Here is a 16,536-nt window from a genome sequence, read left to right on the forward strand (position 1 = left end):
AAAACATTCAACAAACATTTTTGCCATTTCCCCCCTCTCTTTCCTGACAAACTAGAATGTTATACACACATCAAAACAGAAAACTGAAACAATACAACATGATTTATGTGACCAATCTCAACTAATTAGCACAGGTCAAATAGCAAAACTTGGAGAGAACTGCTTGTGATCGGTCCAGTGTGGGGAAAAAATCTGCCAAAACAAAACATTTTTGGATAATTTCAAACAGATAAAATATCAGGAAATCTCACTTTGAGATATTGCTCAAGAGCAAAAAAGAGCCAAAATCCCTGTGGCATTGTGATTTATTTATGCAGCTCTAATCTTTGTCCAATTGTATTTTGAGTCCTTGTATATCCCAAGGAACCAAGGGAGGCAATGTGGTGGAGTAACAAGAGTGGTAGACAGGGAGGTAAGATGTTTGGATCATGAATCCCTTCATGCCAGAGACTGACTATGTGACTTTGGGCAAGCCATGTAACCACTCTGTGACTCAGTTTTCAGTTGTATGAAATGGGGTTAGTAGTTTACCTCTTTATAAACACTTTGAGATGAATGATTGCTCAATGCAGTGCAAAGTTTATATTATCTGTGTAAATTCACAGTATGGGGAACTGCTTATCTTTAGCAGGTGTCTATTTCAGTTTGAGAAATCAATGGAAACTGTACAGATCGGCATTATGGATGGACGTCTGGATGTACACAAGGGGCCAAAACGATCACTGGTGTAAGTGGTCGTAACTTTGTTAACATCAGTGGAATTGCTCCTGCTTATGCCAGCCATGAATCTAGTTTATAGAGTTATTGGTTAGGATTTTCAAAAACCTCTAACATACATAGGTGTCTAACTCCCCTTGACTTTCAGTGGGGCTTGATTGCCTAATTTCCTCAGGCCCTTTTGAAATTCCCACTTGATATTTATAGCCAGCTTTTTCGAGCCTACAAGTCAGGATCTTAATAAATCCATATTTTACTAAATAAAAGTGCCCAGCCATCTGATGTGCTACTGAAGTCAATGCTCAATGGTTTTGCACATTAAATCATTCCTATTCAGGATTGAGGCAACTAGCTTTTAGCACCTAAGTTTGAAACTTTAGGCTTATTTAGAACAACATAAGAACAGCCAGGCAGCATCAGACCAGGGGTCCATGTAGTCCAGTATTCTGGCTCTAGCAGTGGCCAGTAGCAGATGGTTTGGATGAATGCCCATAATGGACAGTTATGGAATAATGTGCTCTCAAAGGCAAATTTCTTATTCACCTGCATCAGCTAGCTTGTTTTCCTATGATCTGAAAGAAAAACAATATTCTATCAAGTGTAATATTCCCATTATCCATACAAATGCATCCACTCAAATTCTCTGTTGGTGTAATTCAGTTGAAATGGAATTATGCCAGCAAAGAATTTAGCACCTAATCTTTTTCTGAATTCTACTAAGTTCTTCACCTCAATTATCTCTTTTGGCAATGATGATATTTAAACCTTGGAAAGCCACGGTGGTTGCGGTCATAGGTATGGCTCATCACAAGTCTGAAAATGACCCCTAGTCCTTTTTAAACTTCAGAAATATTTCTAACAATCCTGGGCTCTTCGGGAACTGGAAATACTAGAAATGCAACTATTCTTGGCTGGACTAGGGTGTGGGAGAGATCAGGGATGAAATCCTGATCCCAACCAAGTCAATCTTACCATTGACTTCAGTGGGGCCAGGATTTCACTCCAGGAGTGAAAATACATGAGTGTTTCAGCCACATCGGGGAGAATAGGTAAAAGGCTGGTGGTGAGAGAAGGTTGCTCCAAGGGTTGTGCCAATGAAAAATACTGACACTAGCATGTGGGAGGCTAATTTTTCAGTATTTCTAACTCAGCCAAAACCGAAGGGACTGTATGTCTCACAAGAAAGCTTTTTCTCAGGGGATAGGGAAAACAAAGGAGTTGAGCTAAGCACCCTAATGCTTATCCTGAAACTTTGGCTCTAGAGGTAGCCTAACCTCTAGAGCCCAAGTGTTCCTTATCAGTCTTAAGGATCCCCTTTCCCCCTTTTCTCTCTAGCCCTTCCTCCCGTTATTGTTATATGTAATAACAAATGACTGTACATCTTTCTTTTTTTTATCCTCATGCACCTTCTGGTGCCTGGGGCGTCCACCAGTTTCCACCATTTATTTTGATCTTGTGCTGGTCTGTTTAGGCTTCTGAGTATTGTGCTGATGGATTTGGCTTCTTTCTCTATTGTTCTGCGTAATGTTTCTCTAGGTCTCCATCTTTGAATTGTATGACCATACATATGGTTCTCCAAATTGTCCAGGACATGTAATGTCCATGTAGCAGGTGCCCTGTTTTGTGCCTGTATAGATCTTGAAATACAGTACATTTCTAGAAAGAAGAACATCCCATGTCAAACTCATGAGGTGCAGTAGGTGGAAGGGGATGAAATACAGAATCTCCCCTGTAGACTAATGCACCAATGAGTTATCAGGCATGATTACATGGGGCTTCAGAATCAATGAGTGAACCATATCCAATGTATCTGTAAATGTTCTCTGAGTCCCAGTGCTTCTCTCTCAGACCAATTTCCTGCCATTATTTGTCACAACAGCTTCAAGGACACAAAAGGGTTAAGTTGATTGTTCTTGTTTAAAATCTTTGTGCAAAGAAAGTTCTAACTTCCTGCAAATACGGCTGCACCTCTTATCTCAGTAATTCTTCTGAGAATAAAAGGCTCACATTTAAAATTTAACTTTAAACATAAAAGATAAAATAAAGGGAATTGATTGCTTGATTATGGCTGATCTTTCCTAAGTGCTTGTGAATTGTAATCTAATATTAAATGATGTATAATTAATGGTAGGTAATGTAAGTTCCTCTCTCAAGGGTCACAGTTGTATTTTGGGTTGTGTTTTTTTTTCTTTTCTTTTTTCTTTCTTTTCTTTTTTTTAAATTTAACACCCAGTTGTGTGCAAAGCGGAAACACACGGCGGAACGGCCACCAACGCAAAATCAATCAGCAGGAAGAGAGTTGCCAGAACTTGACAGACTTCACCCCAGCCCGTGTGCCCAGTAACCTGGACATATTCACAGCCTACAATGAAACACTACAGTGCTCCCACGAGTGCGTCAGGACACCAATGCCAGTGTATACAGAGGAGATGTTACACTCGCCCGGTGATTATAAAACAACGTTCAATGGAAACAGGTAAGACAGGCATTGAGCAGTCTCTTACTCTACAATCTCTCACGCACATTTACATTTAGAGGATTCAAATTTATTTGGGGTTACAAAAAAGCTCCTTAAGCTATTACACTCAAGTTATTATTTTGATATGTAACAGAAATTCCAATTAATAATCAATATTGATAAAATCCAGTAGTGAAGGAAATTGACACCATTGGATTGCAATGGTTCTTTAAGCTATGATGTGCATTTTCCTTCCCAGATTTACCTAGTCAGTTAGAAACATTTGCCAGCTCTGAGTCTAGTTTGGTTAGCACCATCTAATATGTAGAACCAGGAATACCAAACTTCTCTGTCTTCAAAATAAGGACAATGATTACTCATGACCTATGTGACCCATAGGCATAGGCCATTGATTATTTCTAATGCCTGTAAAATGGCAATTTTAAGTACTGCTTTTATCCTTGCAATGCCAGCTAGGCTCACCTAGAACACATCTTGTTAAGCTGTGCTGTTGTGTAGTACCACACATTTTTCAACTCCCCTCTACCACTTCCAGCAAGGAAATTTACCTCAAATCTATCTTCCAGAATTTCTATGCTGCTTTTTTAAGTAGCATCTGTCAAGCTGTTCAGATTTAAGTGACAATGTGATTAACACAAGAATAGGCTGCATGAATCCATTTTGTCTGGTATGAAATAATGATACATTAATAAGGGGGAGTTGACAGAATATGGAATTAAAGATTTGAGCCATCCTTCTATATGTCTGTTGTCTGTGTGGAAAGTGAGGCTGATCGGAGAACTTGGTAAGTTACCTTTACCCACAAAGAAATACTAAAAATGTTAGCCTTCTAATAAAGGGTTAATTGCATGGGGTGCTGGGTATGTTGCTAGTTTTGTTTGTGTTTTTAGGAGGAGGATTTTCACTATTGATTGGTGCAGAGATTTTCCAGAATTGCTCCGCACAGTAAATGTATGTTTGCTGTCAAAGCTAGAAAACAATTTATTGGAAGTGAAAAAATAATAATTCACCCCACCCCCAAGCCTTCTTCAAATGTATAACCATGTTGAACTCTAAGGGATATTTATTATAAAGTCCTTTATCCTAAGTGCATGAAGAGCAGAAGTCTAAAAGCAAACAATGATAATAAACATATTTTTAAATATCTTTGTGTGTGTGTGCGTGGAATTTTGCTAGCTGTCATATTCTGGGATTTCCTCCGATCTTGGGAGGCAGAGAATTGGCAAGGATTTTCAAACCATTTCATTGAGTGTATGTATATGTTAATTCTCACATGAACCCCAGCCACCAATGCTGGGGCACAAAGCGGGGAGATTTTTGTTCTGTTTTCCTGTCCTGTCTCTGCATGGTACTGAGCATAGTCCGTGTCTATTGTTTGCGCTGCTATTAATGCCATCCATTGGTATATGAGCATTGGTTGGAAAGGGTTCATTGCTTTTTTGTCTTAAGGTAATGCTTTGTTGGAATATATTGGCCTCCACACTTTTTGCTGAAGCTTGGTTCAGTCTGAGCAGTCACATTATAAGTCACTAACAGTGGCAAAGTCATATGTTCTCCCAGCAATAAACCAGCTGTCCCCCTTATGTACTGCATTTTTCCAGGTGACCAATCTCTATTTGTCATTGCAGTGTTGGGGCGACAATCATGCACTGCAGCTGGGAGAAACAGGAAAGTAGCTCAGGAGAAAAGGAAAGAGGAAAAAAATACTTAAAAAACACAGAGATACTGTAACTCATCTTTGGACTGTCTAAGACCCCCCAGATTTGCATCCTTAATTGGCTTAAGAGTTACCTTATTTCAATATTTTCCATTTCCACTGAAAACACATGGCATTAAATTTCATCTTCTTTGTACAACCCTCAATTGCCAAGGCCAATAAGCCCATTCAAAGCATTATTTTAGAGAATTTTTTTCCTCTTAAAAAAAAAGAAACGGAAACGCTAATTTTGGCAGCAGGCCGGATGAGGCTTGCTCGTTGTGTGTTACGTACCAGCACGTGCAAGCCCATTTTTCTGCTCGCTGCAGACCCTCTTCTTCTGATCGGCATCTAATTCCTGTGGCCTTTGTGTCTGAGAAATGGTTTGAAATCTCCTGCTGACTGGCCGAAGTCTGTTTTACTTCCTGGGGGCAGGGCAGACGCCATGTGTCTATTTCCTGGTACGTACCACTCTTACAAATTTTTTTTCAACCACTCCACCTCACATAACTATGAACATTTCTGTGCATAGCGAGGTCTCCTTCACCATTGTATTCCCTGTGTAATGCTTACCAGCTAGCTGATCCTTTTTTTAAACATTTGACTTGACCTAGGTGCCCCGAGCAGGGGATGATAAATGTCTTCTAAGATAAAAGGGGGACTTGGTACCAAAATGGCTTTTCCGTTTGGTGAATTAGAGGTGGGCAGGAACTAAAATTCAAGACCCATTCACCCTGGATTTCATGGAGTGATGGCCTCTCACTCTTTAGAGGGCCAAACTAGATCACCCAGATGAGAGCACACTTAAACTTTTGAGAAAGTTCACCTCTGGATCCAGACCTTGAGTCCCATGCGGGAACATCTCTAGAACTGGTTTGCTTTCAGCAAATGTTGTGAACATCAGTGCTATTAAATGGCCTCCTTTTGTGATTAACTTTTTGTTGCATGATGGAACTCCAGAGCCTGCATGTATTCTGTGCGTAGTCGGTTGATAACCTAGAGCTCACGTGGCTGGGATTCTGAAATAAGTGACCTTTTCATGCTTCCACTGCAAGAGTAGCAACAAACCCCTTCTTTACCTTGCAGGAAACCATATCTGCCATCCCTTAGGCTGTCTGGGGAGTCTCCAGACCTTGGGGGCTGATACACCCACACTAGTATAAAAAACATTGTTTTGCAGATCTCTCCCTCTCTCTTTTTGTTGTTTTTTTTTTGTTTTTGTTTTTAGCTTGTGCCATTTTCTCCTCCTTTTCTTTCTTTGGAAGGTGGCATTGCAGATAGCAGTGGGAGGAAAAGCAATTAGGATTAACTATGTGGCATTTTACTGTAGGGCAGCACTGCCAGTTTGAGCCATGCGCTCAGGCAAATTAATTGGTCAGTTCCAAATCCCTGCTGTAATGAATCACATATTCACTCTAAATGAAATTTCCAACCTTCCCTAACTGTGACTTGCTCGAAATAACCTTTTTAACTTGATGCTCAGTTTTTGAACACAGAAATGTAATTAGATTAGAATGGAAAGAGAATAAAAAGTTAATAGTCTCTGCTGTGACTTGCTATGGTTTTGTCTGGGCAGGCAAGGTGAAATGTGCCCGTCTAGCTAAGTGCATTGATTAGGACGGGATATACAAGACGGCAAATATTTTATCAGGATTTGCATCACAGTCTTCCTTCTTTGTCTGCAATGCTATAACGATCATGCTGATTAAAGCTACAAATGACACTCCTTTTGTAGCTGAAAATGAACATGGCAACCAAGAACCTGGTTTATGGCTGGAGGAGTTTCATTTTTGTTGTGGTAAAATCTCTGTACCAATCAGAGCCCGACGGATGCAGGACTTTGCCGTGACATTAGAAAGACAATATGATAAACCCGCTGCATCTTGTAAGCTATCACACACACCCATGACATGAGTGGGACTCAGGTCAGTAGTAGGAAAAAGTTCTTTCCCCACATGTACAAAAATTCCTCTGTAGGGGGTGCAGGAGATAAACGGGGACTGGCCAAGCCCCCGCTTCACTAACGAGGGGGATGTGTGTCGAAATATAAAGCTCTGAATCCCGGGATGCATCGATGCCCCAAGCACCTTCTTTTCCAAAGCAGGTGTTGGCTCATGCTGCAGGATATTCCTGGAGGTGTACAGAGAGCACTGGGCACTGCAGTTGGTTTGACCAGGATGGGTTTGACCTCTAGGTCAATTTTGCTGTGTTTAATACCCAAAGCAAGGACGGTTTAGTTCTATGTCCCTTTTTATCCAACCCTCCAAATTCAGTGGGGATAGCAAGAGTCTACAGTTCTGGACTCTTGTCTTTTTTTATTTTTTAAACATTCCAGTAGTGTTGTGACGATTTAATCCCAAACGGCATGTAGGCCAGAGACCCTGCCCCATGTGTGGCCCCACTGGGCTCCGTGGAGCTACTCACAGACATAAGGTTCTGCAGGACTGGGACCTTAACTGGGTCAAACTGAATACTTTAAGGTTCACACGTCACTACCTAGGACAAAGTGTCCTTAGAACAAGGATTGGCTATATGGAGATGTTTAGCTTGGGAATTGTTACTTACCATTCTACTGCGCTGTCACTGGACTGACCCTTCAAAATGCAGTGAGAAATGGTGAGCTTAAGACTGTTTCCCAGCTCCTATTTCTAGGACTGTGAGTGGTGTAAAATGTATTTAGAAGTTCTTGCTGACTTCAGTCTGCAGCCATCTGCTGCAGGTGTGAATATCTTCTTGGCTGGATTTGATAGTACCAACAAAGCAGCATGAAGCTGAGTAAGTCACCTTTAACCAGGTGCATCTCAGGAGAGATGGAAAGACTTGCTAGAGAGCGCAAAACCACTTACGTTCAGGGGTTGGATCCTGCATTCCTTTTCCCAGAGCATTTAAACCTCTTTCACTGAAGAGTTTGGGGTGTGTAAGAAATGCAGGATTGGATTAGCTGTAGCATGACCCAGGCCACTCAACATCCCGTAGTGAAATCACCCTAAATCATAGTTTCATAGATGGAACAATATAAATTATATCAGACTGAACATTTCAAGCACCTTTCCTCAAAGGAGCTCAAAGCATTTTACAAGTGTTAATTAATTACACCTCACAGCACTCTTGGTTAGTAGTTATTATCCCAATTCACAGATTTGGAAACTGAGGCACAGAGAGGGTATCTGGCTAGAGAGGGAAATGGTGAAGAGCCAAGAACAGAACACATGGATGGGTCTGCACAGAGCTTTTGTAAATTAACTGAAATCAGGTGAAACTAGTTCTGACTGCAAGTTGAAAGCAGATACTGAATACTAAAAAGACCACCAGCAGTGAAAAATTTGTGAGCAACTCAGAGGCTGAAATATGTTCTCCTTAAACATTAGCTGAATGTGAGTAAGTTAGGACAATGAATAGTAATAGTGATCTGCTTACAGGAGATTTGCAAACCAAAAAGTTTGAAATTTGATGAACAGTTCATCCAGTTCCAATTACAAACCTGGAACACAGGACAAGTTGGTGACCTTCAGAGGTTTGCTAATTTAGGAGGAATTTCTGGGAACCCTGGAACAGACTACGATTTCCAGTGGACAACTTGAAAATGACAGAGATTTTACATGGGTTTGACCTGGAACCAGGCAAAACTTGGCTGATTTGGTTGAATTTCATTTTGATTCTTGGCTTTTGTTCAAAACTGAAATTCAGAGTATCTCTGAGATAGAAACTGAATGGTTTTGCACAAACTCCTGTGAATCAAAATGTGGTGTTTCACCTGGTTCCTGTCCTGAATTCTAGCCTCCTGCTGTGTTTGACTAAACAACCTGGAATGAGATCATATAAAATTCTATAAGGCACATCACTTGCTGACCGAGTTTGCACACAGGGGCCCTTCAGAATGCAATATAAATATTACATACAGATTACAGTGTATTAATTAAATAGCATTTACACAGAGTTATGTAAGTGTTAAGCATTATTATTATATAAATGACTATTTGGGATTCTAAAATGCTAGCAGTATCAGAGGGCTGAAACTGCCCCGTCTTTCACACAGAGTAGGTCGAACTCACAGCACTTCGTGGTACTTCTCTGCTTTGAAACCTGCAGCCTGCTGCTGTGATGCCCTCGTTCTGCCTTACAGCACACATTTTTGCGTTAATATTAACAGATAATGAGTCATCATAAAATATCCAGGCTTGTCTTAGAAAGAATAACAGCATTGCATACACAGACCTGTTACAAGAGATTAAGTATTCTAAAGCATCCAGTTAATTAAGACTTCAGTGCTTTCCATGGGTGAAAGCTGGTATTTCTGTCATCACCTTCCAGCAAGAGAACTGAATAGATTGCATTCAAAAACATCAAACAAATTACAGACTATGCTTTTTTCTGTTACAGATAAAAAATTGGGGAAGGAGCAAAGGGTAAATTGGGCTCCCATCTCCCTAAGAACAAGTTCTTGATAGTCTTTGACTTTCTCTTTTAGGAGATATTTTTCACTTGGGCAACCAGGGCACAGAGAAAACATAACCCAGAACAAATGTACTGTGCCAGCAACACGCTGTTTGGCTCCAATCCTGCCAGGAGCAGAGCACTCGGGCTGGGCTGAACACAACAGCGCGGCTCCTGTGCCTAAATGCTTTGCTGGATCATGGCAAGCTGATCAGCACCTGGCATGCTGAACCCTTTACTGACCAAGGACATCTGCCAGTAGCTTGTGGTCTTAAACGAAAGAATGAGCGATCTTAAATTAGAAGCATTTAAAAAAACAACTAGAGAATCACCTTCTTATAAGATCAATAGCACTTTCAGAGTTCCAAGGAAAGGTCATTGAGAAACCATCAGGAAGTCGCCCCCACTGCATGACAAATCGGTTCCTAATACTCAGGTAGAGATCTAAGTCAGTTCTACACCAGAAACTTTTGTCCGTGCAGCACTATCAGTGATTTGTGGTGACATTTTGATACCAGCAGTAGCCCTAGTATAAACACAGTTATACCAGCATAAAATTGCTTTTGCTGGTAGAGCTTATTTTGCTCAGGGCACCGGTATAAATTATGCCAGCAAAAGCAGTAGTTTAGACGCAATTATACCAGTGTAAGATCATAAGGATAGCCATAGTGGGTCAGACCAATGGTCCATGTGGCCCAGTATCCTGTCTTCCGACAGTGGCTGTTCCCAGAGACTTCACAGGGGATGAACAGAACAGGGCAATTTATTGAGCGAGCCATCCCCTGTCATCCAGTCCCACCTTCTGGCACTCAGAGGTTTAGGGACAACCAGAGCATAGGGTTGCGTCTTGACTGTCTTGGCTAATTACCATTGATGGACCTTTTATCCTCCATGAATTTATCTGATTCTTACTTGAACCAGTTCTACTTTTGTCCTTCACAACATCCCCTGGCATCAAGTTCCACAGGTGGACTGTGCATTGTGTGAAGAAGTATTTCCCTATGTTTGTTTTAAAGCTACTGCCTATTAATTTCATTGGGTGATGCCTGGTTCTTATGTTATGTGAAGGGGTAGATAACACTTCCTGATTCACTTTCTTCACACCAGTCATGATTTTATAGACCTCGATCGCACCCCCCCTTAATTGTCTCTTTTCTAAACTGAACAGTCCAAGTCTTTTTAATCTCTCCTCATATGGAACTTGTTCCATTCCCCTCATCATTTTTGTTCCCCTTCTCTGTACTTTTTCCAATTCTAACGTATCTTTTTTGGTAGGGGGTGACCAGAAGTGCAAGTGGTATTCAAAGTGTGGGTTTACCATGGATTTATATTGCGGCACTACAATATTTACTGTCTTATCTATCCCTTTCCTAACGGTTCCTAACACTGTGTTCGCTTTTTTTAACTGCTGCTGCACATTGAGCAGATGTTTTCAGACAACAATTAATGATGACTCCAAGAGCTCTTCTTAAGTGGTAACAGCTAATTTAGACCCCACCATTTTATATGTATAGTTGGGATGATGTTTTCCACTGTGCATTACTTTGCATTTATCAACACTGAATTTCATCTGCCATTTTGTTGCCCAGTCACCCAGTGTTGTGAGATCCCTTTGAAACTTTTCACAGTCAGCTTTGGACTTCACTATCTTTAGTAATTTTATATCGTTTGCAATCTTTGTCACTGTTTACTGCTATTTCCAGATCATTTACATGTTGAACAGCACTGGTCCCAGTACATATCCTTGGGGGACCCTGCTATTTACCTTTTTCCACTGTGCGATGAAATTGCTTTTTTCAGGTATAGCTTATTTTACTCAGGGAACCGGTGTAAACTACACTGGCAAAAGCCTTGTTTTGCTGGTCTAAGTTGCATCTACACTAGGAGAACTTGCTGGAATAGCTTATAATAGTATAGCTATACATTAGAATCATAGAATCATAGAATATCAGGGTTGGAAGGGACCCCAGAAGGTCATCTAGTCCAACCCCCTATTAAATCATCCCAACCAGGGCTTTGTCAAGCCTGACCTTAAAAACTTGTAAGGAAGGAGATTCCACCACCTCCCTAGGCAACGCATTCCAGTGTTTCACCACCCTCCTAGTGAAAAAGTTTTTCCTACTATCCAACCTAAACCTCCCCCACTGCAACTTGAGACCATTACTCCTTGTCCTGTCCTCTTCCACCACTGAGAATAGTCTAGAACCATCCTCTCTGGAACCACCTCTCAGGTAGTTGAAAGCAGCTATCAAATCCCCCCCCCCTCATTCTTTTCTTCTGCAGACTAAACAATCCCAGTTCCCTCAGCCTCTCCTCATAAGTCATGTGTTTCAGACCCCTAATCATTTTAGACCTTTCCTAGTATGGACACGTCCTTGCCCTGCAGAACTGAGATGTGGCAACCTGATCCAAAGCTTATTGAAAGCAACAGGAGTATTTCCATAGAGTTCAGTCATCCCCAGGGCTTGATTGACATGCATGTAGCTATGATGGATGGCAAGAGCTGGAGGTATCTCTGTTAATGTTGAGGTGCAAAAGCCTGCCTCCCACGTGGTTGCTGGAGCTATCCTGGGTCTGTGGACGTGGCACTCCACGAACAAGCAACCTCAGAGGCTGTTTTCCTTTGCTCCAAACCCCATGAGTTGCATGAGTTTTTTGTTGCGTTTGAATGATGTAGGTATGATATTAGCATTAGAGGAAAGCAGTAAATATCATCCCTCTCCCCCTTTTGATAGAAACAAAGAAAAGGAAAGCAAACAAGTATCTTAATCCTCAGTAAATACTTAAAGTAAATGTAGAGAGCCACATTTTTGCCCTCGGTTATAACGGTCATGGGTTTGCCCAGTTGTAACAGAGGGCAGAAATTGTACTGTAGTGTGTGTTTAGTATGGGGTGCCTGTTTCATAAAGGTTGAGTCAAAGAAAGACTAGTCTTGCAGTGAAAGTACTAGACTGGCCTCCCAGAAACCTGGGTTCAAGTCCCAGCCCTATCACAGGTGCCTAGTGTGGTCTCAAAGAAGTCTCTGTTTGCCTCAGTTCCCCCTTATTAAATGGTGGGGATGATGATACATCCTTTGTCTGTCTTGTCTATTTAGAATGTCAGCTCTATGGGGGTAGGGATTGTCTCTTACAATGATTTTGTTTAGCATCCAGCACAATGCTCAGACCTCTACGTGCTACAATAATTAATAAGAAGGAAGGTGTTTGAGGACTCGTTCCTCTCCATTCACCTTAGTCAGAGTAATCATTATTGAGGAAATACCCTTTTGATTTAATAAGATACTTATCTAAAGACAATAACTACCAATTAATTGTGAAGATTTAATTAATGTTTAATAACTAAAAGAGATATGTATCTCTTACATGGCAGTTAAGTCGCTATACATATATTTTAATTATGATGTAGCATTTATTTAACATACAATCTTGTCTTTTTAAATCTAAATTAAATGCACATTTGAAGCGTTTAAAGTGTTATGAAAATTTCACTCATGCACACACTCGTGCACTCACTGCATGTAATGTTTGCACACATATGCACTCTCAATTACATGCAAAAATGACATATGCACATGCCTCACAGATCACACAAAAAGGTGTGCATACTTCATGTCTACACACACACATCCATACAGAGTCAGCTCATGCATGGAAAACCCACCACTAAGCACAAATCATATATTCACACATAGACACAAATAACTACACACATTTATGCCAACACATATATGTGCATATACGCAAAAACATACATGCATACCAAATATATGCAGCATATACATGCAGATCCAAACACTAGCATGTGTTCATTATTAGAAGCAACAATTTCCATATAGAAGATTTAAAGAATATTATGTTGTGAGTGAGCTTTAAGAAGATGACAAATTAACAGCTAAAGAGAAATTTCAGTGGGATCTCTATTGTTTGTGTTTAACCAGTTTTCTATGGATTCCTTTAGGGCATTTAAACGTTAGAAAATCGTGTTAGTGCTCATATTCTTCTTCGCATCTGCCAAGCCACTCAATATGCTGCTTAGTCTGAATGTGAAAAGGTCTAGAATTCAAGGATGATCAGAAATGAATTCTATTTTGGAAAACATATTGAGGAGATAAACGTGTGAAATAAGAGCAGCTAAGCCGCTGAGTCATTCCCACTGTTCTCGAGAAGCATCTCTACCAACACCATTTCTGGAAAGCTGCAACCTATTGCAAAAGGCTTTCCCCCAAAAACACACTCAAGGTTTAGGTGAGCCGTACAAATCTGAAGCTTTTCAAGAGATGTTTGAGTAGTAAGCCAATCTGAAATGCATCCGATGAAGTGAGGGGTAGCTCATGAAAACTTATGCTCAACTAAATTGGTTAGTCTCTAAGGTGCCACAAGTCCTCCTGTTCTTTTTGCGGATACAGACTAACACGGCTGCTGCTCTGAAACCTGTTTAAAAACCATGATTGTGCTATATCAGTCTCATAACAGAAATATGCAATACTGCTGCTAGTGATGGGTGATCATTAACAAGGTTTGAAGATCCAGGAATTCTCTGGGTAGAACAGTCTGGGTACATGCCAAGCCACAGAGGACCTAGTTATGGGTCCCTAGTTCTAGATTCAGTTTTGCCCCTGTACACGGTGCCCTCAAAAGTAGATGACTATGGCCCCCTAAGTCGTTGTTCATCAAGTGAGTAGCAGTTGGTGCAGTAGCATTTTGCCCACATTCCCTCTCTCCAGGCCCTTCATAGCAGGGTTTGCAGAGTTAAGTGAGGTAGGAGCTGGCTGCCCAGGAGATTCAGCTGCATTGCAGATCCTTTGGACCAGAAGAGAACTGCAAAAAGGCCAGCTTGCCATTGAGAGGCTGGCCCCAAAGTCTGGTGGTATTTTAAGAACATTATCCAAAATATCCCAACTTCTTGGTTTTTTAAAGTTGGGTTGGACAGCACATGGCAATATGCATCCCTATTGAGACCTTCCAGTGTTTAGTACTTCTGGTGTGACTAGCAAAACCATCAGAAAAGATTTTCTTAAGGTATTTTAATAGTTGGGTAATTGCTGATGCATAGTGGCTCTCCATCAAACATCAGGGCTTTGGGTCCCTCATTTTGGTTAAGGTCCCCAGGCTCCAGGAAAGCAGCAGAATTTGCTAGCGACTGGCCAGCAGGCTTCGCCTATCCATTTACATCAAGCTGACTGTGTGGTTGTGTATTTACAATATGGATTTTTCTGCTCAGCAAGCTCAACTAAATGAGGAGCACCTAGTGCTCTTCCTCATGGTATCCTGCAACCCTTCCTCATAACTGTGGCTTTTGTAGCTTTCCAGCCAACTGGTAAGATATTAATGGACTCAGTTTACTCATACAGTAATGAGTCTAGCAGCCAGGTTACTTTGTCCTTCACAGGAGGAGTCTAGTATGAAGGAAACTGGAAAGTGAGTTAATACTCTGCAGTGTATGCAGAGAAAAGGTACCACAGGCAAACAAATGAAGTGGCATACATTTGGGATGCAACAGTTTTAATGGACGCAGGAGCTCAGCATGTCATTTCTGTGTGATGTTTAATGATTCATTTTGCAGTAAGACTAAATGTCCCAGGCTGGGCGATAGAATCTATCCCTAACATCATTCTTTGACTATGAACTATTACCATTGGGACACTTACCAATTACCATTTTCATTTACATCCATAAATCTTATTGTGGTACTAAGTTTCATGCAAGATGGAAGCATCCAGCATTTTAAGAGGATAAATATTAATAATTATGGTTTTAATGTAGGGAAAAGAACTAGCCAAGTATTCATGAAAACATGCGTGACTGAGACATTACCAAAAAAAAAAAAAAACCAATATATTCTGGCTAAATTTACCCATTATAATTTAATCTTTATTTTTCTTTTCATCCTTAACAGGATTCCATTGGTGAACCTGTAAAAAAAAAAAAGGGTTACCAATACCTACCATTTCTGTTTACCAGTAGGAGACTCAAACAGCAGCACTCTATGTGCCAAATATATTTTTATAAAAATGAACACACCTGTAGGAAACTGCATTTTCAAAGCGCGCATTTATGGGAGAAGAGAAAAAAACATGCAAGCAAAGAAGCCTATGAAGAAAGGGGAAGTTAAGACGAAATAAAGGAAAAGGACTGAACATCTGGAGTTTGGGATATGGACTGTGATTCTGAACCTGTGCCAATAATACCATTATGTGCCATGTACTGATCTGAAAGACTTCACAAGAAGCTGAAGCTAAGTGAATTACACATAGAAATATTAGAGAAAACCGGGGTGGGGAATCTCTTCTGATAGAGTCAGTATTTCTGGTTAATATACATATATACATATAGATATAAATATATATATATATACAAACACACACACACACACACATACACACACTTTTGGTACTGTAGCAATTTTTGAAAGTCGTAAATATTCATTTTTTAAAAATTGTGTCATGGGTTACAAATCTGATTTCTTTAACATTCTTCGTGTGAACTAAATAAACTGATGTTTTCTACTTTGGCAGCTTGCCTTTAAAACACACACTCACACACACCCACACACACCTACACCCACACCCACACCCTCTATTTGAAATAAATTTCCACTAGTGAACAAATCGTTTGCCAGGCCTAATAAACCATTGATTACAGAGGATTCCCTGAGAAGGCTCTGAAACTCTGTTAAAGTGACAGTTCTCTTATCCATTGTAGAGTTGCCAGGGTGTTGGCAAGACCCAGAAGGGATTATGTTAAACCTAAAGCAGAAACGTATGGCAATGTTCATTTATATGATCAGTTGGTTCTGATAGTTCTGAAAAGAAAGAGAATGGTTAATAAATAGTATTTGGGGCTGTTTTGAAACAAAAGCAGAATTGAGATGTGTTTTGAATACAGTTAAAGTATGGATGCCTCTGGGCCAAATTGACAAAGACCATTCCAGTTATTGTGAAATTAAAAAAAAAAATCCCCAAATTTAAACCACACAGGCAAGGAATCAGTAGGAGATCCCTTGAGCAAAGCCCTCAGATCTTAGCCCAGAATTCAAGTAATGGCACTGCTATGAAACAGCAATGAGCTGGAAGAACATTCTGTGTTTGGAGAGTAAATTTAAAACCAGACTTCATTCCAAATGGCCCCAGTTGATACTATTTAAATGGCCTGGCTTCTGCTCCATGTAAACCATTGTGCCCTGGCCAAGATCGTCAACAATTATCTCATGC

At 40.5% G+C, this 16,536-nt stretch overlaps 1 protein-coding gene across 5 annotated transcripts in view; it reads left to right on the plus strand.

Moving 5' to 3' along the window:
• The window catches only part of AJAP1 (adherens junctions associated protein 1), a 104,902-nt gene extending 88,931 nt beyond the window's left edge, over window positions 1-15,971 (plus strand). For 3 of the 5 annotated variants that reach the window (XM_084651628.1, XM_084651626.1, XM_084651627.1), the window contains 4 exons: window positions 629-727; window positions 2,951-3,193; window positions 5,222-5,353; window positions 15,222-15,971. In XM_084651628.1, coding sequence (XP_084507754.1) covers window positions 629-727; window positions 2,951-3,193; window positions 5,222-5,294 — 415 coding nt within the window. In that variant the 3' untranslated portion in view covers window positions 5,295-5,353; window positions 15,222-15,971. The remainder of the gene's footprint in view (window positions 1-628; window positions 728-2,950; window positions 3,194-5,221; window positions 5,354-15,221) is intronic. The other 2 variants (XM_084651629.1, XM_084651630.1) reach the window with 2 other exon arrangements.
• The last annotated feature ends 565 nt before the right edge of the window (window positions 15,972-16,536 follow it).

Source organism: Lepidochelys olivacea, assembly GCF_965140295.1.
Source record: "Lepidochelys olivacea isolate rLepOli2 genome assembly, chromosome: 18".
Lineage (NCBI taxonomy): Eukaryota > Metazoa > Chordata > Testudines > Cheloniidae > Lepidochelys > Lepidochelys olivacea.